Below are 23,798 nucleotides of genomic sequence, written 5' to 3'. Positions count from 1 at the left end.
AGACGAACAATGCTCCAGGTCAGATCAGGAATAACATTTTCATGGGATGAGCATATCTGAAATGGGGATGTTGAGATGGGTAAGTGACAAGACAAGGTTAAAAGTTGAAATGAATATATTCAAGATAACTTAGGAGTAGCACCCATAATTAATAAGATAAAGTAGATTTAGATGTAGTTTGACCATGTGAAATAGCAACCAATACCTGCACTGATTAGGAGTGAAGTGGCTCAAGATAAAAGCTCTAAACCGACAAAAGAAATGCTAAAAAAAGATGTGGGTGGATGTAGTAATCAAACACTTGATGACTTTTCTGAGGATATGATATTTGGAGTGGAATGGTGAAATCAATTTTGTGTAGCCAACCTTAGTAGAGAAATATTAGATGATGATAATGGTGATGACAAATTGTTTAAGTTTTAACTGAGGATATGGTCTTCTATAGAGTGGAATGGCAGAACATGACTGATGTAGCTGACCCCAATTAGTGGAATAAGGTTTGATGAGGACACCTATTTCTTCATCAGCATTTATTTGGTGCAGGCAGAAAATACAGATTTTCATCCTTGGGCAAAAGCTGCTGTAATCAGTAGTTCCATGGTCATGGTGGAAAGAAGACACCCACCAGCAAAATGATGATGGCCCACCAAATCCACATCATGTATAACGCTACCTTAGCCCCACTTCTATGGACAAGTGTGCATCAGAAACCTTGTATGCAGGCCCCATTTGGAGGGAATGCAGATCTATCCGAGCATCAATACATTCATCGCATTTTAAGTGGGTCATGCCCTGAGAATCATCAACAAGAGCTGAAAAACCAGAGTTACAAGAATCAAGAAATCAATACACCAGTTTATTAAAGTGAAGCAATCATTAAAAAAAATAAAAAATCCAACCATCGAATATCAACGAGGAGAAAACACCTAGCTCGACGCTCTCGTTCTCTAAACAAAAGATGCTAAGCTTGAAAAAAGAATCACATCAAAAGCCTACAAACTGCCAGTTTGGGATAGCTCACCAAAAACTAAAAGAGTAGAAAATACGACGAACTGGATTATACTTTTTTTTTAAAAGGAAAAATACGCTCAGTCTTCCTCCTCCCCTTCATTCTCCGCAATGTTGAAGTAACGTAGCTCATAGATGTTGCGGTCTTTGTTGGACGCGATTACTCGCAGCCAATCACGCACATTGTGCTTCTTCAAGTATTTCTTTGTCAGGTACTTCAAATACCTAAGGATTTAAAAGCAGTAGAGCCCATATCAAATAAGATTGCAATGAGCATTTGCATATCAAATGAACAATGATTTTGAAGAGAAAATTAGCTACCATGTGCATGCACAACCGCGCATGCAGACATGAATATGTACAATTGCACATACAACAAACAGACAAGTCCATCATCATACAAATGAAACAGATCACCGATGTCTTCATGCTCAAACCTAACAGAGGCAATCCATTCTCATCCTATCGCATCGACCTTTAAACACCACCTAAATATTTCAGTCCCCATCCAACACCACAAGGATGCTATTGGCAAACAAAATAAAAACCACTTGGATCTAGACACACAACTGTGACTCCGTTATAATATATGGTGGGACATTTCACTGGATATTGTAGGATGTGTTAGAATAATCCATTTTTCCAGCTACTGAAGCTCATATTTACAGTTTATAACGTTTAGTTTCTCTGGAAGAACCAACCAAACAGAGCCATGCTAAAATAGAAACGTTGAATTTAAGTGAAGATACCAAATAGCATGCACAACAAGACAACCAAGAAGACTACAAAGTAGGGGGTGCAACATGGGTCTGGCTCAACACCCAACTGGCTCAACCTGAAATTTTGGAACGGTTGGAACAAGTTGGGTGAAGGCCCCCAGCAACCCAACCCGATCCAAACCCAACCTATATTAAATATATAGTATAAGTTATCCTATTTAATGTAAGTATAGTATAAGATACTAAACCAGTGTAGAAGTATAGCCCTACTTGCAACCCGACCAACCCAACCCAACCTGTGATGGTTAGGGTTGAGGATATGGTCAATGTTTTCAATACCAGTATCGACGGATGTATCACAGCCTTGGAATATGGAAACATATTGGTTATCGCATGGGAAATATCAGATGTACTGCGTAATGTTTCGCTGTTTTTAGAAAACATCAGCAAAAATTCAAGAATTGGTTGAATTTTTCAATGAAACATCAGGGGATGTTTAAAAAAAAAAAGACATCACTATACGCTTAAAAATCAAAGGTCACAAAAAACAAGTGCACATAATTAAGTTTCCTTTGTATAAGGTCCGAAAATATGCATTGTATGACAAAAGTGATGCAACTATATTCAAAAATTAATTCATATCCTTTAGTCATGGTTTCAAGGTGGTGGATGTAGGGCTGCAAGTTAGCCACCTTCAATATGCAGATGATTTGATTCTCTTTTATGACGCAGACATGACGCCGGTTGATAATCTTTAGAAAACTGTTGTTTGTTTTAAAGCAGTCTCGGGCCTAAATGTTAACGTTTCTAAAAGTAAAATGTTGGGAATTCATGTGGATAGTGAAAAGCAATTGCAGCTAGCGATTTTTTTTAAAAGATAACAACAATTTATTAAAAACTCGTGAGAAGTGAGACAGCAACAAACAAAACCAAGATCCAGAACAACTTCGAGAAGACAATCAGGCAGAGCTTCTTTAACATACATCGCCCTATCCGATACCATACCCTTAACCCTAGCAATGACCTCTACATGTCCCTCTCTCTCGTTACGAAAACACCACCCATTTCTGGACCCCCATATTGCCCAAAAGATAGCCATGATGATCAATCTCTACAACACTTTACTGCCTCTACCAACTCCACCGTGCTAAACCCAAAGCAAATCTTCTACCGATTGAGGCATCACCCAACGTGTTAGGAAATGACAAAAAGTAATACCAAACAGTAGCAGCAAAAGAACAGTGGATGAAGAGATGGTAAATCATCTCCTCATTTTCCATGCACATCAGGCAGACGTTGGGGGGACTAAAGCCCTTCTTTGCAGATTGTCAACTGTCTATATCCTCTTCTTGCCTACAAGCCAGACAAACACCGCAACCCAGGGAGGAATACCATATAAACCAGTTGAGAAAAGGATGAGATGTGGAAGGGCTTCGAATCGGATCAGAAAACATCCTGCATAATGATTTAAAACTAGAACTTTCTAAAGATTTGTCCACTGATTCTGCCTCCGCTTCACAAAACAACAACATATTGTCAGCATACTGAAGATGGTTGATGAGGTCCCCTTCTCAAGATCCTTTGAAGCCATGGAACAAACCGTTTTCCTCCCCTTTCTGAAGAACCATACTAAGGGCTTCACTGATGACAACAAATAATTATGGAGAGATTGGGTCGCCCTGCCTAAGTCCTCGAGATGCACTAAAGTACCCTTTCGGTGATCCATTGACCAGAACAGAAAAAGAGGTGCATTGCATACAAGCAGCAATCCACTCCCTCCACTTTTGGCCGTACCCCGATCTGTCAGCATATAGTCTAAGAAATCCCAATCAATATGATCATATGCCTTTTAGATGCCCAGTTTAAAGTGCAAACTAGGAGCTTTCACTTCATCTTATCTTGAGTTGTCCCATTGCATTAGAAAGTTGGCTAAGCACTAATGGGACAAGGTTATCGAAAGAACTGAAAGGAAGTTGTCCACTTGGAAGCATCATTATCTTTCTTTTGGAAGGTGGCTAACTCTTATTTAAGTGGCCTTTTCAAACATGCCAATTTATTTTCTCTCTTTTCAAATGCCCAAAATCAGTGTTAAATATACTTGATAAATTTATAGGAGACTTCTTGTGAAAGGAGCCGAGGGAAAAAGGACATTTAATTTGTTCAAATGGGAATAAGTTTGCAACCCATTTTATGAGGGTGGAGTCGGATTGAAAATTTTGGATCTTATGAATGTAGCTCTTGGAAATTAGCATTGGAAGTTTGGTTCAGGGGCGTGCAAATTATGAAGGGAACTAGTTTCCTAATACGACACTCAGATAGGTGATTGGAGCATAAAATCTTCCTCCCTCTATCATGCCTCTCAAGTTTGGAAGGCGATCGTGTCCACTGAGCAAATGTCTCGTAAAGGAATATCCTTCTCTCGGAAAGGAAAATCGCATTTATTTTTTAATGGACATATGGTGTGGGGACCAGCCATTAAAAGAACTCTTCTTGAATCTTGCTAGTCTTGCCTCAGACTATTTCATTCTTGTCGATCGATGTTATTCCATAGGGGTGGGTCTGTTGCTTGGTCTCCTCCATGCCAGAGAAATTTATTGGATGGGGAATTCGATGAGCTTCTTAGCCTTCTCAATTATCTAAAGCTCGCCCTGCCTTCGCCTTAAGAAGAAGATTCAATAGTTTTGGGGAGCCCACAACTCTGGTGTTTTCTCGATTCGCTCGTTTTATAGTTTGATCTCTAAGCCATCTACTTAACCTTCCATTTCGTACCACCATTGGTCTTATGGAGCCCCTTCGAGGATTGTGGCTTTTGAGTAGCTTGTGTGGAGGAAGAGAGTACTAACCATCGACAATCTTCAAAGGAGATCCCTTATCCTTCCCAACATATGTTTGATGTGTATGGGAGACGTAGAGTCAATCAACCATCTCTTCATTAATTGCCCCCTCTGCTCATAAAGTTTGGGAGCACTTCATTCTTCTCTTCCATATTTCATGGGTGATGCCAAAATTAGTTTATCATCTTTTGTGGGCTTGGCATGGAGGTGCAGTGGCAAAATCTTTGAAAGTTGTTTAGAGGCTTGTCGTGATGGGAATCTTTTAGTTTATCTGGAAAGATCGTAGCAGTCGATGTTTTCAAAACAAGAGATGGTCTGTTGAAGAGGTTGTTTGTTTAGTGAAATTGGTTGTTTCGAAATGGGCTTCTTCAAAGAAGTCTACTAATCTTTCTTCTTGGTTTTTTGTCCAAGCGTTGTGTTGTATTCTTTCCCCGTCTTTTAGCGGGTCTCTTAATAAATTTTCAGTTATCTCTAAAAAACTATTTAATTAAGGAGATGGTCTCAAGTCCAACCAGTTCAACCACAGGTTATAGTGCGGCCAAACTATTAGGAGGATTGGATGTCCCCAGCACTTAACAGGTTGGCAGTAATCCACTGCGTGGACTGTAAACTGTGGTCCAACCAGTTGGACTTGAGACCTCTTTATTAAGAGACTAAAAAGTAAAATATAGAACCGATTGAAAATGCTTCTTTTAGTTTTCTAAAAGATAATTGAGTACACATGCAGAGAGTAGATCACTATTTCATTTTTTTTAGGGGAGTTACATGATACTCAAGTAGCATATGACGCTTGATATGCAGCACTTAAGAAATTGACTAAATTTTAGAACCTGCAATTGCAAAGTCAGACCCAAAACCAGATTGTTGAACAATCCTAACCTCTGATTCATTGACACTTGTTTATTGAAATAGGACCATTAGATATTTTCCATTTTTAATCATCCAATAAATGTCTACCAATCCAATAGTAAGATAATCGAATAACCGTTATTTTTGGTTCGTGATACATCTAAAATGTGAACAATAATTTCAACAGCTTAATTTGATTCATGTGTCATGTATGTGATTTCTAAGTAATTTCAAGTGCCCATGCATCATCCATCACACAAACTGCCAGAGCATCACAGTTCTCTCTTCCTTTTTTATGGCAATGTTCTCCATGTCCACATCAAAACTATAAACAAATTCACATGGATTAATCATCCACAGAGCAAGGACCAATGCAAATACTCCAACGGCTGACCACGAGAGTATGGTTTTCAAAGCTACCCTCCGCATGCAATCCAAGCCATTCATCAAGTACAACCCAGCACTCATCTCCTCCAGCCAAAAAGTCATGCCCGTCTGATCATCATCTGGTCCTTGGGGTGGGCATTGGTCAATGCTTTCCAATTCCTTATTTCTTTAGCACACATTCGGACCAGTCTAATTCCTGGGCGATGGCACACACATGTCGGAGCCCACTAGATGAATGGCCCAGAATCCCAAGCACACGTGCATTATCGGCATGTGTAGGACGAGACTAACAAGAATAAATCTTAAGCATTTGAAGATTTATATAAAATATGAGATTTATTTGATACTCTAGCAGCATATGATGCTTGATATGCAAGCACTCAGAAAACATACATGTGGCATATGTTAACTCAAATCAAGCAGACAAAATTATGGATCTGACTGTCATTAACTCACAGTCCTGAAATAAGATTGGTTGAGCAATCAGATCCTCTAATTCGTGGACACTTGGTTGTTGCAATTAGACTATCAGACATTTTCCATTTTCAACCGTACAATAAATGTCCACCAATCCGACAATCAGATAATCATATAAATATTAACTTTGTGTTCATAGTACATCCAAACTGAGACCCATGAATTGGACAGTTCAATTTGAATTACATGGGCGCCACATATGCAGTTTATAAGTAATTCTTTAGTTCGTGTGTATCATCCATCACGCTCTGCCAGAGTATCCAAAGTTTTTCTCATGAAAAAAGGACTATGCCAGAAACACTCAGAAGAGAAATGGAACCGACAGTGGATAATTACCGCTTGGAGAATGCACTGTCAGAGGTGACCATGATCTTGTTCTTCTCACGGGCAATGGTAATGACATCGCCAAGGGCGCCGGCCTTGCCGCCGACCTTGATCCTCTCCTGCAGGAACTTCTCAAGGGATGCGATGTCCATGATCTTGTCCTCCACGGGCTTCGCACAGTCGATCGTGAATGTTGATACCTTCTTCTTCCCCTTGGGGCCCGCTGCACTCCCTCGGCTCATTTTAGCAGCTACTCAATCCCTGCATTTGGTAGAAAAGATGAAATTCATTATAATAATAATAAATAAATAAATAGCAGAATAAGGACGTAGTTGCTAACGTGCGCATGCAGGTGTAGGGATAGATGAGAGAAGGGAAGGATATTAAAAGAAGGAAAGGAGAATCAGGAAGGACTTGCTAACGTGCGGTGAGGGGAGAGATTAGAGATGGAAAGGAGAAAAGAAGAGGATAATCAGGTCGGAGTTGCTAGCGTGCGCAGGTCGGTGAAGAGAGATGAGAGGGGGAAGGAGATTAAAAGGAGAATCGGGACGGAGCTGCTAACGTGTAAATGTGAGTGAAGGGAAGGAGAGGGGAAGGAGAATCAGGTGGGAGTTGCTAACTTGCGCATGTGGGTGAAGGAAGAGGAGAGTGTATGGAAGGAGAAACAGGCCGGAGTTGCTAACGTGCGCATGTGGGTGAAGGGATAGGAGAGAGAGAATGGGAAGGAGAAACGGGCCGGAGTTGCTAACGTGCGCATGTGGGGTGAAGGGAGAGGTGAGAAAGAAGGGAAGGAGAAACAGGCCGGAATTGCTAACATGCGCATGTGGGTGAAGAGAGAGGAGAGCTGGTTCTAGTGCGTACCGTGTCAGGAGCAACGACTCGCTGGGTGGAGAAAGACTCTTTTTAGGGTTAGGGTTTTGAGAGAGAGAAGGCGAAGGCGGGGTTTTTGCGTCGTTTTTATATGGGATGGTGACGAGAAATGAAAAGGGTTACTCGCGCGAAGAGGATCCCCGGAACTCTTCGTGACGCACGTGCGAACGCATGCCATACGTCGAAGATCCGGGCAGTTCTTCAGGAGGGACGGACGGGCTAAGCCTTGACCAAGCCCGGCCCATAACTATTTAAAACAGTTAGGCCCAACTCGGCAGGGATGACAATACTCTATCACAGCCAGATATCTTCCCTTCTACCCGCTTTTGTGCAAGATCTGGGACGTTCATCAGGTGTGGTTCATGGTGCGGATTGCGTACTGAGTAAACTCTGTGGGGCCCACCGTGATTTATCTATCTTATCTAGTCCCTCCATCCATTTTAAACTAAAATTTTAGGGCTTGAACCCAAAAATTAAGCATATCAAAAGCTCAAGTGGACCACACCACAGTAAACAGTCTGAATTGAATGTCTACCGTTGAAATTTCTTGGGGTCCACAGAAGTTTTGTATCAAGCTGATATTTGTGTTTTCCCTTCATCCATGTCTGTGCGATCTTACCAATAGGCTGGATGACAAATAGACATCACCGTGGGCCCTAAGAAAGTTTCAACCGTGGAAATCATTATTCCCACTGTTTCCTATGGTATGGTCCACTTGAGCTTTGGATATGCCTCAGTTTTACGCTCGCAACTAAAATGAGCTGGAAAAAAATGGATGGATGGTATGGATAAACTACATACATTGATAGTGGGCCCAGCAGAGTTTTCCCAGTACCATAAAAGTATACCAACTAATACCATTTCGTTACCCTTATCGTGTGGGGCCCACCTTGATGAATTTTTTTATATCCACACCGTCCATCCTTTTTCCTAGATCATTATTGGGCGTCATCCCAAAAATTTAAAAATCCAAATCTCAGGTGGACCATACCACTGGAAACAGTGGTGAATGACCATTAAAATCTTTTTGTGGGCCGCAAAGTTTTGGATCAATCCGTTCTTTGTATTTTTCCCTCCATCCAGGACTGTTTGATCTTATCAACGGGTTGGATGGAAAATAAACGTTACTGTTGACCTTAGAAAAATTTTAATGGTGTGCATTCAATCATCATTGTTTCCTGTGGTGTGATCCAGTTGAGATTTGGATCTGCTTAATTTTTAGGATAACTTCTAAAAATGTTCCGAGAAAACAGATGGACGGCATGGATTTACCACAAATCATCAAGGTAGGCCCAAGGATATACGAAGTATACATACTAGCAGGAAGCAGCCATGCGGCCCATGCCAACAGCATGACTGTATAAAGTTTGTGTTAGATCCAAGTCGTTGACCATGTGGGTCAGGCTGGACATCACATGGGAATTAACCCCACACATGTACTTGGCTGATAAAATTGCTTATTAGCTTAAATTTAGATGTTTTTTCGTATAACTGTCCAACTTTAGTGCCATAGTCTTATAATCACCCAATTTTAAAATATTTAAATTAATAAGCTTATGCTTTATACCATAAATCATTCTAGCGCTAGGCGTCTAATGGCATTAGTGTTTTATATGATTTAGAATATGTATTTTTAAAAATAATAAAATTACCCTCCAAGTAAAGTCAATCAACTTGAAGGTGGGAGTAAATTGCATGGGGCTTTGTGGGGTTCATAGAGATGTCTTTGACAAATCCACTCTATCGATTTATTTTTAAAGACTATAATAGGATAGGATTTTAAAGATCAGGAAGATCTATAACTCAAGTAGGCCACACCAACAGAATAGTGGGAACAGCAGCATGTATCATTGAAACTTTTCCCGAGCTGACCATAATGTTTATATGCCATCCAAACCGTTCATAGAATTATTACTACTCAGATAAACTATAGGAATAAATATCATATTGATACAATACTTCTGTCACGGCCAAGTATTCAATCCCCACTCTTTCATGTGGTCTGACCCACATGAGTTTTGGATCTCTCTGTTTATTTTTAAATCCCGTCTTATTTTGGTCATTTAAAATAGATGGACAATGGATTTGTCACTGACTTCTCTACGGCCCCACACAACCCCCGGCACAAATATATATCTATGCCTGGGTCACAGACGCGGTACCAGCTCCCAAAACCCACCAATTTTACAAGTGAATGAGTAGGCCACTAATTTTTTCAAAATTCAATCATATATGGACGTATATGACAGAATACAAACCTGAGTGCCAATCTATGGATCAGTTCTTACGAATTTGATCAGAAATAGCCTCACTGTTGATTGAGTGCAACATAACGAGGAATGGCCATACCCAAGCTGAGACAAATACAATCGTCCCATGAGCAGCCAGCAAATGGATGGTTAGATCGAAGTAGAAGAAATCAATAAGAAAATCCAATCACCGCACTTACAAAAAATAAAATAGGCACTCTGAAACTGCAAATTTGGGCAGGAAATGGCAGCAATGCCGTGTCTCACCAGATCAATGGTTTCAATCACCCATTCGGGTACTTTATAGCAAATCCTATTTCTGTGGAGCTGTCAACAGGGCGGCCTGACGTCTTGAGCCTGAACTGATTGGGCTAGGCTTATTAAAAAATTCTTTCTTGCTTGGCCCAGGCCATTCACAGCCCTAAACTTCTGACACCATTTCTTCAGTCCGAGAACTCAGATCCAAATATGAGAGAACAAAAAAAAAAAAGATTCATTTATTAATTGAGATAATAATAATAACATTAACAATAAAGTAACTGATCCAATAGCAAAACCAACCAATGATGCTCCCAAATCAAATACAAAATTTTCAAGCCTCCTGTTGTGCCGCCACAAATTCAATTCTATTTCTATTTCTCATTTTTTGCTGCAGACTCACCAACTGCATTCTTCCTTTCTCCTTCTGGGGGGGGGTGGGGGGTGGGGGATGAGGATCTTGAATTCAGGACAAAAATTAAGCGTTGGGCAGAATGAATGCCAGCACTGCAAGGTTGGATGCTAACTGTTCTTTTCCCTTTTTGTCTTCTTGACGGCTTTCCCACCAATAACTTTCCTCTTCTTCATCTTCACCACCTGCCCGCTCTGCTTGGGTTCGTCCATTTTCTCATGTGGATTCACCTCCTCGAACTGGATCGGCTTTATTATTACACCGGGCTTTTTCACAACCTGAATGGGCACTCACCATGAGCAACAAAAATCGATCCAATATGTGAAAAGAAAGAATAAAAACCACTGTTTTTTTTTTTTTTAATTCCTTTCAAAAAAGAAAGTGACCAAGGGTGCTTCTGGCTGCACCAAATGTCATGATCTTGCAGCTTGCATCATTGAAATTTAACGCATTCGTTTCAACTCGGATTTGCATCCGAGTTCCCCACCATGCCTGTGGTGATTGGGACCATTGTTCTGGCAGGCTGCTGTGTTGATGGGCTATAGGCCAAATGTTGCAGTCAATGAACAAGTCTGACCATAACCCAGTTGCTGTGAATTTTGTAGGTCCAATGTGGGCCATTGCTCCAATTGGTCCTTTCATCAGAACACTGACTGGATGGCTAAGGTATTCCAATTCCTCAGTTTATTGGGATATGACCCATCCACATGGCGGCCCACCAGATCAACAAGTCCCAATCATCACACAGGTTTGCCATGAGTAATGTGCAGGAGCTGCACAATATAACACTGTTTGGCTTTCTACGAAATTTTGGCAGATCTTGCTTGTCATCTTTGTACATCGACCATTCAACAAAAGAAGCACATTTTAAAAACCACCCATTTACATATGGCTACATTCAATGCTTTACAAAATCAAGGTGTTTCTGTGATTTGTTTCCTTTTTTCCTTTTTTATTTCCCAGAAAACCAGCAATATGAGATGTTCTTCAAGGTTTTTCTCATTCTATGGATTATCAGGAGAGCTTTCAAACTGCTGGTGGGATGCATTTGATTGAAGAATAAGAAATACTTACCGCTGGCCGGTTAAGCGCTGCAGCTGATGTCATTGGGTTGAATTCAGGTCCAATAGGCATTCTGATGCTTTGCTCAAAAACTTCCTTGGACGTGAAAGGGAAGGGCAATGTCTTCGTGTGAAGCTTCTCAGCCTGCCAAATGCAAACAACACAGTCAATTTCCCTTAACCAGCCGATCAATCAACATGTCCAAATAGATCCAAAATGGGAGGAGAGAAAACACAAGCAGGACAATGAACTATTTATATTGAACTGGTTGAATGCTAGCATGAAATTTTTATAATTAAAATATGATGTGGCAATCAATCCAGCTTCAACTATCACCGTTGTAGAAATAGGGAAAAGAGGAGTGGATATCTATTTTCTCCTACATATAGAGCTGTTTATAACACTTTCCCTCAAGTTGAAGCATGTATACCATACATGCCCAACTTGCCGATGAGAGCAGGAGCTGTGAGACAGCACTTTCAATGACTCCTGGGATGTGAACCATTAGCACATCTAGTGACTGTCGAAGGATGTAATGGCACTTCCAGTGGCTAGGATTTGAATCTCAGCTCTTCTTGTGGCTGAGACACTTCCGGTGGCTAGATTTGAATCGATGGCTCTTCCAGTGGCTTGATAATGATTCCTCAGCAAATCAGTGATGGCACTGGTTCTAACCAGAAGCCTGAGAAATCTGAGTCAGAGTAGTTATCTAATGATTTAGCAGTACTGACAATCTATGATTGAAGGGTTAGACGCAGGTTGGACCCTGTATGATGATGAGTGGAAGAGATTTATGGTAGGCTATCAAAACAGAAAAGAAAATTCAGCAAAGAGGCCCTTATACCATGTAGAAATAGGCAAAAGAAGAGAATAGAGAATATCTATTTTCTCCTATACACAGCTATGTATTCTAACAGTCGCCATTATGTTTCCAATATTATTGTCACTCGTCAAAACAGACTCCCAATGCTAATGGCTGAATTCAACCACCATCATCATCTTAGCCTTTCTCCCGCAAATTTCAGGCTGGCTTTTTAACTGGGAGATTGTTATAAGCTTTACAGTCAGCAGCCCACAGGACATCAACCTTCCTTTTCTAACCTGGCTGTAGAACCAACCTTCCTTTTCTAACCTGGCTGTAGAACCAACCTTCCTCTTTTACCCCGGCTCCGGAACCGACCATTGTAGAGGCTCACATTAACAAGATCCACGTGCCAACACCATCTCACTCGGTATTAACCCCAGGCCAACTATGCACACACCATAAAGAGCAAAAAAGCGAAGGATTGTTATGGAGGGGCAGCTGCAATGCAAACACTGACCACGAGGGGTACATGCATGCAGACAGTCCCTTGTATTAGGCAATAAACAGGCAACCAAGTTGGCACAGAGACACATTTTCCACCATCATACCAAAAGCGAAAAGGACGTGCTCAAGTAGTTGCTGCAAAGCATAACAGGGGGCCAAACAATACATGTTTAGCCAACACCGCTCACATGTCAACACACCATGGCCAATACGACACCTTAGCCTAGCTATTGCTTGTTACCCAAAAGTGGAATTTGCAAACGGTTAAGATCTAGATCACCAAACAAGCTTGCTATGCTAGATAATATAACATTGCAAAACAACCACTAACAAGGAAGCATGTGACACTGACATAAAAGATGGATAGTATATTAACTCTGGAAGATGTCATCCCCCGATAACAAGCAAAATGGGTTAAGTATTAAAGTATGCAACAAATACTTATTCACCATCCAAAAACTCCAATTCTTTTGAACTCTAACACAATCATCACCATCTAAGCCTTACCCAAAAGTGGGGCCGGCTACATGAATACCTTGGATTCATGATGAAAGCCATGGCATAAGTTTGACACCAGCTGCCAAACTGACACAACCCTCCTTTACCCTGGCTGGGGACTGGCAATTACAGCACAAAACTCCCATGGGTGCAGAGTAATAGACAATTATATGAATTGATTACAATCAAGCGCTACCTTATAGTCTATTGCATAGGTTGATTATAAACGAGTTCTAGAACTCTACCACAATAATTAGGAATAATCTGGTAAATACTCTAGAGAAAAGGGGGCCAACAACAATAATTTGAGGGGCTATATGGTTTTCACTCACATGAACCTATATGGAGAAATGTTGGCAAGTAATTGGTAATGGAGCAAGACTATCATTTCCAACAGAAATGGAAGAACACGCAATCAGCTAAATATGAACTTAAGCCGCAGGAAGCAACAAGAACTCCAACAGGCACTTCTTCCACCACCACCAACAACAATATCAATAATGGCAACTACCACGAAAGTATTATAAGAATGGCCATGCAGAGTGCTTCACAATAACTGACTGCAATATTTACCAAAAAAAAAAAACAAAACAAAAAAACAAAACAGTTACATTCTACCAAAGCCAGGTAATTGCTAAGCATGTCCTGAACTACAAGATTTTAACAGTATGGTTCAAAACATGAAGATGCTCTTACTTTGGACCTGTGAAAGCCAAAGCATAAAAGTGAAAAATACATGCACGTGCACATAAACAGCCCCAAATGCAAGGCATTCGAAAAGCAAGTTCATGTTCTACATAGGGGGGAAAGCCTGAGGATGAATTGACAAGTATGAAATCAAGACTACTGACCTTCTTGTCGATCTTCTCAGAAATAATTACATGTTTAAGATTTGCATCCTTCCTCTTCTTAAGGGCATCATCTCTCTTTTTCTTTGCATTTTCATGTTCTTCCACCATCCAAGAGGGCAAGCCTTTCTTCTGCTGGATATGAGTCCACTGACCCCAGCCTGGAAGTAAAACTGGCTTTTCAGGTTCAGGATTCTCCTCATTCAAAATTTCTGATTTGTCCTTCTCAAACTCTCCCTCCACATCATCACCAGCAAAGGCACTGTGTATGAGGTCTGCCTGAGATGGAAGTTCATACTCTGCCATCGCATCAGTGGATAAAATCCCCTCGACCATCTCTTCATCACTTTCTGAATCACTACTTTGATCAACTCCCTTTAAAATTTAGAAGAAAAAAAAAACAGAGTGAGAGAGAGAGAGAGAGAGAGAGAGAGAGAGAGAGCAAACAAACGAGGGCAGCCATATACGGAATGATGGAGAAATTAACCAGCTAGGGCAGTTCTCACCTTGAGATCTTGCTTAGATGAACCAGGTTCTACCACTGTTGAAGATTTTTTGTTATTACCATCATCCACCTTTTCACTTTTTATCTGCTTGCAATTATTAAGTTGCTGTTATAATGACAGAAAGAATAAATTTTTAAAAAGTAATAAAATAAAAAGGTAGTAGTCATGATAACCTTTTTCCACGAATCTGACGCGAAAATTGCAACTTCATACAATGTTTTTGGCCCAGGATCTCTAGTAATATCATCAAAACTCTAGGTGCCACAAAATTAATAAACAAAAGTAACATCAGGATTGCAAACATATTGGGAACAATTCCGAAACAAGAGAGAGAGAGAGAGAGGAAAGAAAGAATTCAAAACTCCTTTTACCTTAAACAAAGTTTCATGTCCAATGTCAGATTCTTCAAGAAACAGCCCAGGATTTACCAGGCCCTCCTGCAATGTAACATTTTGCTCGTGCCCCGAATCATCATTTTCTCTGGCATCAGAATCATCTTCACTGTCGCTATTCTTACTAACATTATCTGATTTGGTCCTATTACTAACCTCTTGGGACTGCTTTTTCGCCACCCCAAAAACCCGTCTACCACTTGGAGTGCCTACTTTTGGACTTTCTTCTCCATTTCCATCCTCCAAATGCTTCAACGATGAATCATACTCTTCAAGAGCAAACTGAGCTTCTTCATAAGCAGTATCCATCCTCTTTTGCAGTCCACGGACCTATTAATAAGCAGATAAGTCAAGAGTAAAGCACAAAAGAAAACATATCCAAGTAATGGCTTCATAGCAAGCTAGGTAGAAACCAGGTAAAGCTCTGAAAAAGTTACAGAAATCATGAAGAGGGTATGATCTGTCACTAACAGATTCAGACCAAACTGTCAAGGAATGGTAGCAAAGTGAAGCCTGTAAGCAAGGTACACAAAAGGGGTTACATATCGACCATTACATAACAGTAACAGCGGTCACCATTACATGTTATGGGGCTGTAATGGCCATTAAGAAAAATGGCCCATGATGGACCTTTATCTGTTATGGGCCAATATATGTTTTTTTTTTTTTTTTAAAGGTTGTAATGACCGTGACAGCCTGTATTGTAACAATAATGGCTGTGGCTGTTACAGCCACCGTTACCATTATTGAATACCTTGTCTGTAAGGGCATTCCATGCCAGAGATAAATTGAGTGAAAGCAAGTGTAATGCCTAGATAAATGGACATAGGACCCTGAACACACTGCCACATGTCATTGTCATCATCTAAGCCTTATTCCAACTAATTGGGGTCAGCGACATGAATCCTTCCACATTCTGCTCTAATGCTGCCACATGTATTCAGAGTTTTAATGAGGCGTGGTAATCAGCAAAGCAATTCACATTTAAAAGTCTAAATCACCTAGCTGTTGCTGACAAGTGACAATCATTTGTAGCCAGTGGTGTGGCAACTCACATATGGCAATCACCCAAAAAGAGAGCCATGTTGATACTATTTCTCAGCCTCCATGTCATGGCATGTCAGGGTTCATGCAATACACCAAGGCTTGCAATGCATAGTATTTAAAAATATATAAGCATGCACTGTAAACAACTGCTGGGCCAGAATAAGCAGAACTTCCATTAATGCTCACTGCTTTATATAAAGTCTTGCTTATCATAATCTATCTCCTAGCATGCATTTGGGATCAGGGCCACAATGCTCATTTCACCGTGTTCAGACCAAAATTTCCCCATAAGACGAAAAAAAAAACAATGCTGCAAAGAAGTGATGTTGAGAAATGATGACACAAAAATGTGAAGTCACATGTCAAAATATGATTCTGAACAAGTCCATGATATCATACTTCACCATCAAGTACAGAAACAATACAAAGCATGCCAGTGACAAACAATGAAATTTTCAGTTGGTTTACAAACTTGCAAACCCCGGAGTCACAGAGAAAATGCTTGGCCTAAGAGACTAAAAAGAACATGATGCATGGACTGTTGAGGAACACAAATTATCAAAGGGACTAATCTCTCTTAATAGAAAAAGAAACGAGCAAAATTACAGGATAACATAGCCAAGGCATGACAGAGGTTACTGCAGAGCTTACCATGAAAGGCAGGGAAAGCACTCCTGTTTTGGGCATCTCATCCTCCTCTTCCATGACTTTGAGGGTCTTCTCTTTTGCTCTTGTAAGGAGCTTGGATGGCACTTCATTGTCAGAGCTTTCATCATCTTCATCCTCATCACTACTGTCATCACTGCTACTATTATCCTTCATAGAATTCACTTTTCTGGTCAAAAGTGAATGTTGATGAAGCTGTTCAGAGATTGCTGCTCGAGTTCCTTCATCTTGTGCTTTCAATCCACGCTTTAAAATACGCTTCGCCCATTTGGAGCTGTTTTTGTGCTTGAGTGTCATACGCTCCTGTATTGAATTATAAAACAAACAAACTTGAAGGAATCAACTCCCAAATAAAGCTTTCAACTGCAGTGGATGATATCAGATTAAACAATAAAAGCAGATTTTTTTTTTAATTTTTTTAAAAAAGGTGGCAATCACCTCTGCCCGTTTGAATTCCTGCTTCATTGCATTTTCTTTGGCAGCTTCAGGATCCATTTCTAGTTCAGCAGATGCAGCTTTTAATCTATCCTTCTTCAACAGGCGATGGAAGGTCTTAGACTTAATCTTTTTAATGTGTTTTGCTTTCAATTCGTGACGGAAAAGAAGGCTACGCATTTTTGCTAGACGATTTTGCCGGTCCCTCACGTCTTCAATAGAAATCTGCCAAGCATTATCAACCAGTTAAAATAATAATAATAATAAATTTTATTTTTTTTTAAAGGAGAAGAAGAAGAAGAAGAAAGTTCAGAAATGTTGTGAAACCACATGCATGTGGATGGAGCATAATGGAAACATAGTTGAACAGTTCATACTAACAAGATTCAATCAAAATTATAGACGAGATAACTGGGACTTGTGCATTGCACTATTCTGAAGGTAATGACAAGATACACGACCCCTTCTTGGAAAAGTTCTTAATTGTTTATTTGATAATATTCTTGTTTTTAATCCTAACTCATCCATCCACCTTGATCACTTATGACAAATATATGATGTACTACGGAGGAGTCACTATGTGTTAACTTCAAAAGGAGCTCATTTCCTGTTGATGGTGTTATGTTTTTAGTGTATATTGTGTCAACAGAGGGAATCAAGGTTGACTAGGAGAAAATCCAAGCCATTATGGGTGGCCCACCCCACAAACTCTTTCAGAGGTCCTTCCACAGCTTGGTGATATTTTACCAGGGATTTATCTGAAATTTCAATACAAATATATCTTTTAAAAAATCCAATACAATTATCGCACTCATCATCAACTATGTGCATGGAGGGAAGTTCGTATGGACTAAAATAGCAAACCAAAACTTTGGTACCATATAAAAGAAGATGACAGACTTGCAATTCCAGACTTCAACAAAGTCTTTAAAGTGGAAAGCAGCTTCTAATGTTGGCAGTGGCGTGGTACTGAGCCAAGATGGAAAGCCAAACCTTTCTTTAGCAAAAAGCTTAATGATGCATGGAAGAACTACACATATAATCTTGAATTCTGCAAAGTAGTCCAGGCGCTCTAACATGGGAGGCATTACCTGAATCATCGAGAAATCATTCTATACTCGGACCATGATGCATTGAGATATCTCAACTAATAGAAGAAGCCGAATACTCTTCATCCGAAGTGGACGGTTTTTCTACAAGAATATACTTTCTTTTGCGTCATAAAGTTGGAAGATGGAACAAAGCAACTGACACTTTGAGTAGGAGGATGATTCTATTAGGAACACTCAACGTGGAGGTTGTGGGGTTCGAAGCATTAAAAGAACAATATAAGGAAGACCCAATTTTTGGCAAGGTGCTCGACAAATATGTGGATGGTCGAGATCCAAAATGTGAATTCATCTCACATGATGAACATTTAGTCAAGGATTCACACTTATATATTTCCAAAGGATCACTGCAAGAAAAGATTTTACCTAAGCTACATGTAGGAGGATTGGGTGGATACTTCATGAGAGATAAAAAATTGGTCATGGTGGATACCATTGGCCCCATATGCACCATGACATTGAATGGTTCATAGCACAATATCATCGATGCTAAGTCTCCAAGGTCATGTCCAAAATACTGACCTTTATACACCTCTTCTCATCGTAGTCGCATCATGGGTGGATATTTCTATGGACTTCATTCTAGGTCTCCCTAAGATGACCATTTTTTAAAATGGCCCAAGGACGATAGACACTACGCATATCACCAGCATATTTTTCATGAAAATTATGTGACTTCATGGGGTACCAAAAATAATAATTTTGGACTGTGACTAAGTTTGTGGGGCACTTACAGCGCACTTTATAAAAACATTTGGAGACTAAGCTTTAATTCTGTCATCCCCAAACAAGTGACCAAACTTAGGTAGTGAACAAGAGCCTTGGTAACCTATTAAGGGGTATTGTGGGTGACAAAATATTTCAGTGGGACTTGGCTTCATCACAAGACGAGTTTTCCTACAACAACTCAATAGATCATACCACGAGAAAAATCTCCATTTGAAATCGTAAATGGGAGAAATCCACATCATATGCTTGACTTAGTACTGTAACCAGTTCAAGACTAAGTGCCCGGATATGTCAATGCTTTTGTCAAGCACATCCAAGACTTGCAAGCTCAGATGAAGAAGAAGATTGAACTATGAATGAACATCAGTGAGCGACCGAAAATATATAAAGTAGATTTAGTTATAGTTTATCTCCAGACAGAAAGGTTTCCAAGGGAAACTTGTTTGCTCAAGTCTAAGAAGAATGGCTCATGCCGAGTCCAAAGGAAGTTGAGTGACGACACCTATAGATCGAGTTGCCAAATAACTTAAGCCAATTTTCAATGTAGCAAATTTGTTCAAGCCATATGGCAAGGTATCTAACATGCAAGATGAAGTCATTATCAATATGGATAAACAACTCCTAAAGAAAAAGAAGGAAGAAGTTGAACAAGTGATGTGCATGAAGACCAGTGACACTCAACGGGACCGATACAAGAAATACTTTGTGAAATGGAGAAACAAGCCATATTCTAAATGCACATGAATCACAGGTGGTGAATTGAAAAGATTGGATCCGGACCTCCACTACTCGTATAAAGTGTGTCTAACTTGCCCGAAACAAGTTCTTTCAAGCCCAGGGGGAAAAATAGTGCAACCTTGTTATCGAGTCAATGAGATCCTGACACCTAAATCGCAATGAACGGAACAAGTGCATACTCAACTATTACATTGATTTCAAATCAATTTACAAATAAAAATTTCACCAACAATGATTTGGCCTAAAATAGCAAAAACAAACCGACTAAATACACACAGAATCTTCAATCATATCTTCCACACCAGCCCCCAATTTTCCACATATGGTAAATGTGATCTCTTACATTTAAGCCCCAAATCTTGCCATAAATAACCCAAAATAAGTACATGGTGGGCCTTATGGTGGGGCATGGACATACATAAACATGTTTCCCTAATTTTTTCGATTGTTTTAACATATGATGAAGCCCGTGACTAAGAACCCTTCAAGACTCTCTACTTCATTAAGTAAAGAAATGGAACAACTCAAAAGATGATGACAAAGCTTGACATACGAATGAAGAGGATAAAGCATACAATATCACTCCCAATACAATGACAGCGTCAATATTAGCCTTCTTGATTAAACATTGATATCCTATAATTATGTCTTATAAAATAAATTTAAGTTAGAGCTCCACACCTTGTTAAGCTCAAGAAGCCTTGCACCATCCTGGGCATGTGCTTCCATAACCTTAGCATCACAAACAAGCGAAGCCATCTTCTTCTCGAACTCTGTCCTTGGCTCAAATTCAGAAGCAATCGCACCCACAGTGGAGTACCCCAAGTCCACGTCTTCATCAAAATAAACAGTGGGCGCCTCCCTATTCCTCTTGACCAATGGCTCCCACTTCGTAATATCTTTACTCGATTGCTTGTATGCGGCCTTCCTTTCCAACTTCTCCCGATCTGACTTGGGAAGAGGAGCTTGAATAGATATTGACTTTCTCTCCAGCTGATGCATTCTCTTTCGTAGCTTGTTGTAGCCAGCCTTCCCATGGAGAGGTTCCAAGAGATCTTGGATGCTAATATGGCCATCACCTTCAGGAGCTTTCCGGGTAAGATTATATTCAGATTCTTGGTATGCCTCCGACAAAACGACCTCCTTCTTTTTCTTACCTTCAAATGCCTCACCAGACATTCCGGTAATTCCTTTTAACATCCTTATATGCCTGTCGTTGTCATTGTCGTCTTCATCGGCCCCAGCCTCAATTTCTGATTCATCAGAAGAATCCTGCGCATCCTTCCCTTCACCAGCACCAACAACATCATCATCTGATGGCACATTCTCGTCCTACAAGGAAAGGAAGAAGCACAAGATCAGGCAAACAATCTTTAGTAGTAGAATTGGAGCTAGTGAGAATGAAAATAAATGATCTCCCAGAAATATATATATATATAGTGAGAGAGAGAGAGAGAGAGAGAGAGAGAGAGAGAGAGAGAGAGACATACACACATGTACATATATGCATGTATGTAAGACAGATTTAAAGATATTTGGTAGAGAAAAATGGCAATTTTTTTGCCACATGCAGCAATGGTGCAGCTGAGCCCCACCTTTCTGTGCTCCAGACAGTTCATCTGATGGGAAGGCCCATTGTAGATGGGTCATTCTACGAAAATCTAATCCATCAGATGTTTGTAACTGTCCAAATTTTCCTGTCAATGAACAGTTTATCCAACAGCCTACAGCCCTAAGTTCAAGGTGAAACAAGACTCTGATAATATGGCCAAAAATTGCAGGGCTCGTAGGATGAACAGTTTGGAGCACTGAAAGGTGGCACCCACCTATACCTTTGCTGGCCAAGGAAAAAACACTACTTTGAGCAGTGGGCCAGGCCTCACCCTGAATTTTGAACTGATAGAGATGGGCCCTAATCAAAATTTGATTTTGCCAGGCTCAGGCCCAGGCCATTGCCAGCCTAAAAAAACATATGCCCAAGCATTGTAAATCTTACATATGTATGGAGGAATTATATGATCCTCAATCCCCCTGCAATTTTTGACTCTTCACCAGTCGATTATGGACTATTTCTGAATTTCAAATGTTAACCCTATTTGCAAGCCAAAGATAGAAAGGTTGGTTTTATCATATCAAGGCGACTTTTAGGGCATCATATATCCATGGTTGTTTGCATTAGACCAATGGTCTAGACGACGGAAGCATGGACTCTAACTGGGGGGGAGAGAGAGAGAGAGAGAGAGAGAGTAAACTGCATACCCTTGTCTCCAGGATCATAATTTCCTCATATGATAAAGGTATTATACAATGCTCCACTGTTCAGGTTTTCAGTGCATAAAAATGGACTCATCCTTCTTCAGTGATTCAGACCATTGATTCTATGGGTCCTGCAGTAGATAGTCCATGCACCAAAATTCTCTCCAATTGAAAATTCCTAAACCTTTAAATAGGTAGCCAACATAGAATACATTTTGAAAGAAAATACAACAGCAGTCCCATTCTACCAAAAAAACCCAGATATGCTATAGCTAGGATCTTTCAATCCAGGAGATTTTGGCCCATGAACCATCCACGCTGAATCTCATCATCATCATCATCATATGAACGTCTGGATCACATGTCCATGTGCCCCACTGCACAAAGTAATTCTGAAAATGTACTATAAAATCTCTGGTCATTCTACACTCCATAGTATGTGTCTATGCAACAAAAAATACATCAATGAAGCGGGCTCTGAAAACCAAATTCCTCCAAAATGATCATATTGCACAAAAAAGATCTCAGAAAGGCAATAGACATGAAAAAACAAAAACAAAACAAAAAAACGAGAAAACATAAAAATAGCAATAAACCAAGACGTTGGTTCCTCTACAAGTCCTTGTATAGTAATGTGGGCCTGTCCAGAAGGGTCGCCCCACCACAAAAGTCGGACGGCCCAAAAACTGTACCAGTCCGACCATGATACCGCAGCAGCAGGGCACCACATGAATTTGAAGATTTTGGGTGGTTGTCAATTGCTTTCTATGGTTGTGGCCAACCTGATGATTGGATAGACTGATTTTTGGAGCATCCTATCATCATGGTGGGACTCACTTAATGCATGGGTTTGGATGGAATACACACAACCTGGTGGACCCCACACCGGTGAATTGCTCGCAGAATAAGCTTATTCTACAAGGGTACTTTCAGATGGAACCGACTTCATAAATCAAACCACGAATTCAAATACAAGAGAATGGAATCAACAAAAAGAAAAAACATAAACCAACCTTAAATTTGTGAGGGAGCTCGTACTCGAGATTATCGACGGGATCGAACCGCCTGTTCTTACTAGACTCCTCTTGTGGGACCGGCTCGTCATACTCGTACAAATTGTTCGCTTCTTCTTCTCCGGGGACGAGATCTCTAGTGTTAGGGTTAAGGATACCGAGCTCTTTCTGGAGCGCGGACGGCAGGAGAGGACCCGTTTGCTTTCTTCTTCTGCTGTTGCCGTGATCGTACTTGCTCGTCTTCGTCTTCTTCCTAGAATCTAGGGTTAGGGTTTTAGAAAAACGATGATTTTTCCTTTTCTTCGACTGCCCGTCCTTGAGCTTGCTTTTTGTCCTCTCTTCCGCCATTTTGGAGGAGACTGTCGTTGCTTCTGCAGCAGATCCTTACAAGCGGAATTGAGGGTTTGCTATTTTGCGCGTGTGGAGTAATACCCGCACACGTGACAGTGAGTAGCGTAAGTGAGATTGAGCTTTAGTACTGCAGAAGCGGATTGCGTACTACCCCGCCACCAGCCGATGGCTGATGGTTGATGGTCGGTGCTCTGTGGGCCCCACTATGATATATGTATTCCATCCATGCCGTCCATCTATTTTTTCAGATCATTTTATAGCATGAGACCAAAAATTAGATATATCCCTATCTCAAGTGAACCACATTACAGGAAACATTTTTTGAATGAGCATCGACCATTAAAAACCTTTTGGAGGCAATAAAAGTTTTAGATCAAGCTGATTTTTTTATCCTTCATCTGGGCCTGGATGACCTAATCAACAGATTGGATGTCAAATAAACAGTATAGTGG

At 40.4% G+C, this 23,798-nt stretch overlaps 2 protein-coding genes across 2 annotated transcripts; both read right to left on the bottom strand.

Annotated features, from left to right (window-relative positions):
• Nucleotides 1–826: 826 nt before the first annotated feature.
• Nucleotides 827–7,583, bottom strand: LOC131231475 (large ribosomal subunit protein eL22z-like). The gene is made up of 3 exons (XM_058227679.1): nt 7,460–7,583; nt 6,611–6,859; nt 827–1,233 (listed from the first exon to the last, which is right to left on the bottom strand). The coding sequence occupies exons 2-3, from the start codon at nt 6,838–6,840 to the stop codon at nt 1,089–1,091; spliced, it is 375 nt and encodes a 124-aa protein (XP_058083662.1). The 5' UTR covers nt 6,841–6,859; nt 7,460–7,583; the 3' UTR covers nt 827–1,088.
• A 2,617-nt stretch (nt 7,584–10,200) lies between these two features.
• On the bottom strand, nt 10,201–23,437 carry LOC131231473 (uncharacterized protein C57A7.06). The gene is made up of 10 exons (XM_058227674.1): nt 22,996–23,437; nt 20,408–21,058; nt 17,154–17,375; nt 16,701–17,018; nt 14,982–15,332; nt 14,784–14,864; nt 14,611–14,694; nt 14,108–14,479; nt 11,462–11,593; nt 10,201–10,665 (listed from the first exon to the last, which is right to left on the bottom strand). The coding sequence occupies exons 1-10, from the start codon at nt 23,341–23,343 to the stop codon at nt 10,498–10,500; spliced, it is 2,727 nt and encodes a 908-aa protein (XP_058083657.1). The 5' UTR covers nt 23,344–23,437; the 3' UTR covers nt 10,201–10,497.
• Nucleotides 23,438–23,798: the final 361 nt, after the last annotated feature.

Source organism: Magnolia sinica, chromosome 17, assembly GCF_029962835.1.
Source record: "Magnolia sinica isolate HGM2019 chromosome 17, MsV1, whole genome shotgun sequence".
Taxonomy (NCBI): domain Eukaryota; kingdom Viridiplantae; phylum Streptophyta; class Magnoliopsida; order Magnoliales; family Magnoliaceae; genus Magnolia; species Magnolia sinica.
The sequence above is the reverse complement of the archived record's forward strand: the minus strand, read 5'-3'. Positions and strand labels throughout refer to the sequence as shown.

What these genes read in the sequence shown, in the direction of transcription:
- LOC131231473 (XM_058227674.1), bottom strand. Translation starts at nt 23,343, where the DNA reads ATGGCGGAAGAGAGGACAAAAAGCAAGCTCAAGGACGGGCAGTCGAAG. An exon ending in GACATGAAACTTTGTTTAAG is followed by an intron (nt 14,865 to 14,981) that starts GTAAAAGGAGTT and finishes TGTGGCACCTAG; the next exon opens with AGTTTTGATGATATTACTAG. An exon ending in CAGCGCTTAACCGGCCAGCG is followed by an intron (nt 10,666 to 11,461) that starts GTAAGTATTTCT and finishes GTGCCCATTCAG; the next exon opens with GTTGTGAAAAAGCCCGGTGT.
- LOC131231475 (XM_058227679.1), bottom strand. Translation starts at nt 6,840, where the DNA reads ATGAGCCGAGGGAGTGCAGCGGGCCCCAAGGGGAAGAAGAAGGTATCA. An exon ending in GACAGTGCATTCTCCAAGCG is followed by an intron (nt 1,234 to 6,610) that starts GTAATTATCCAC and finishes TTAAATCCTTAG; the next exon opens with GTATTTGAAGTACCTGACAA.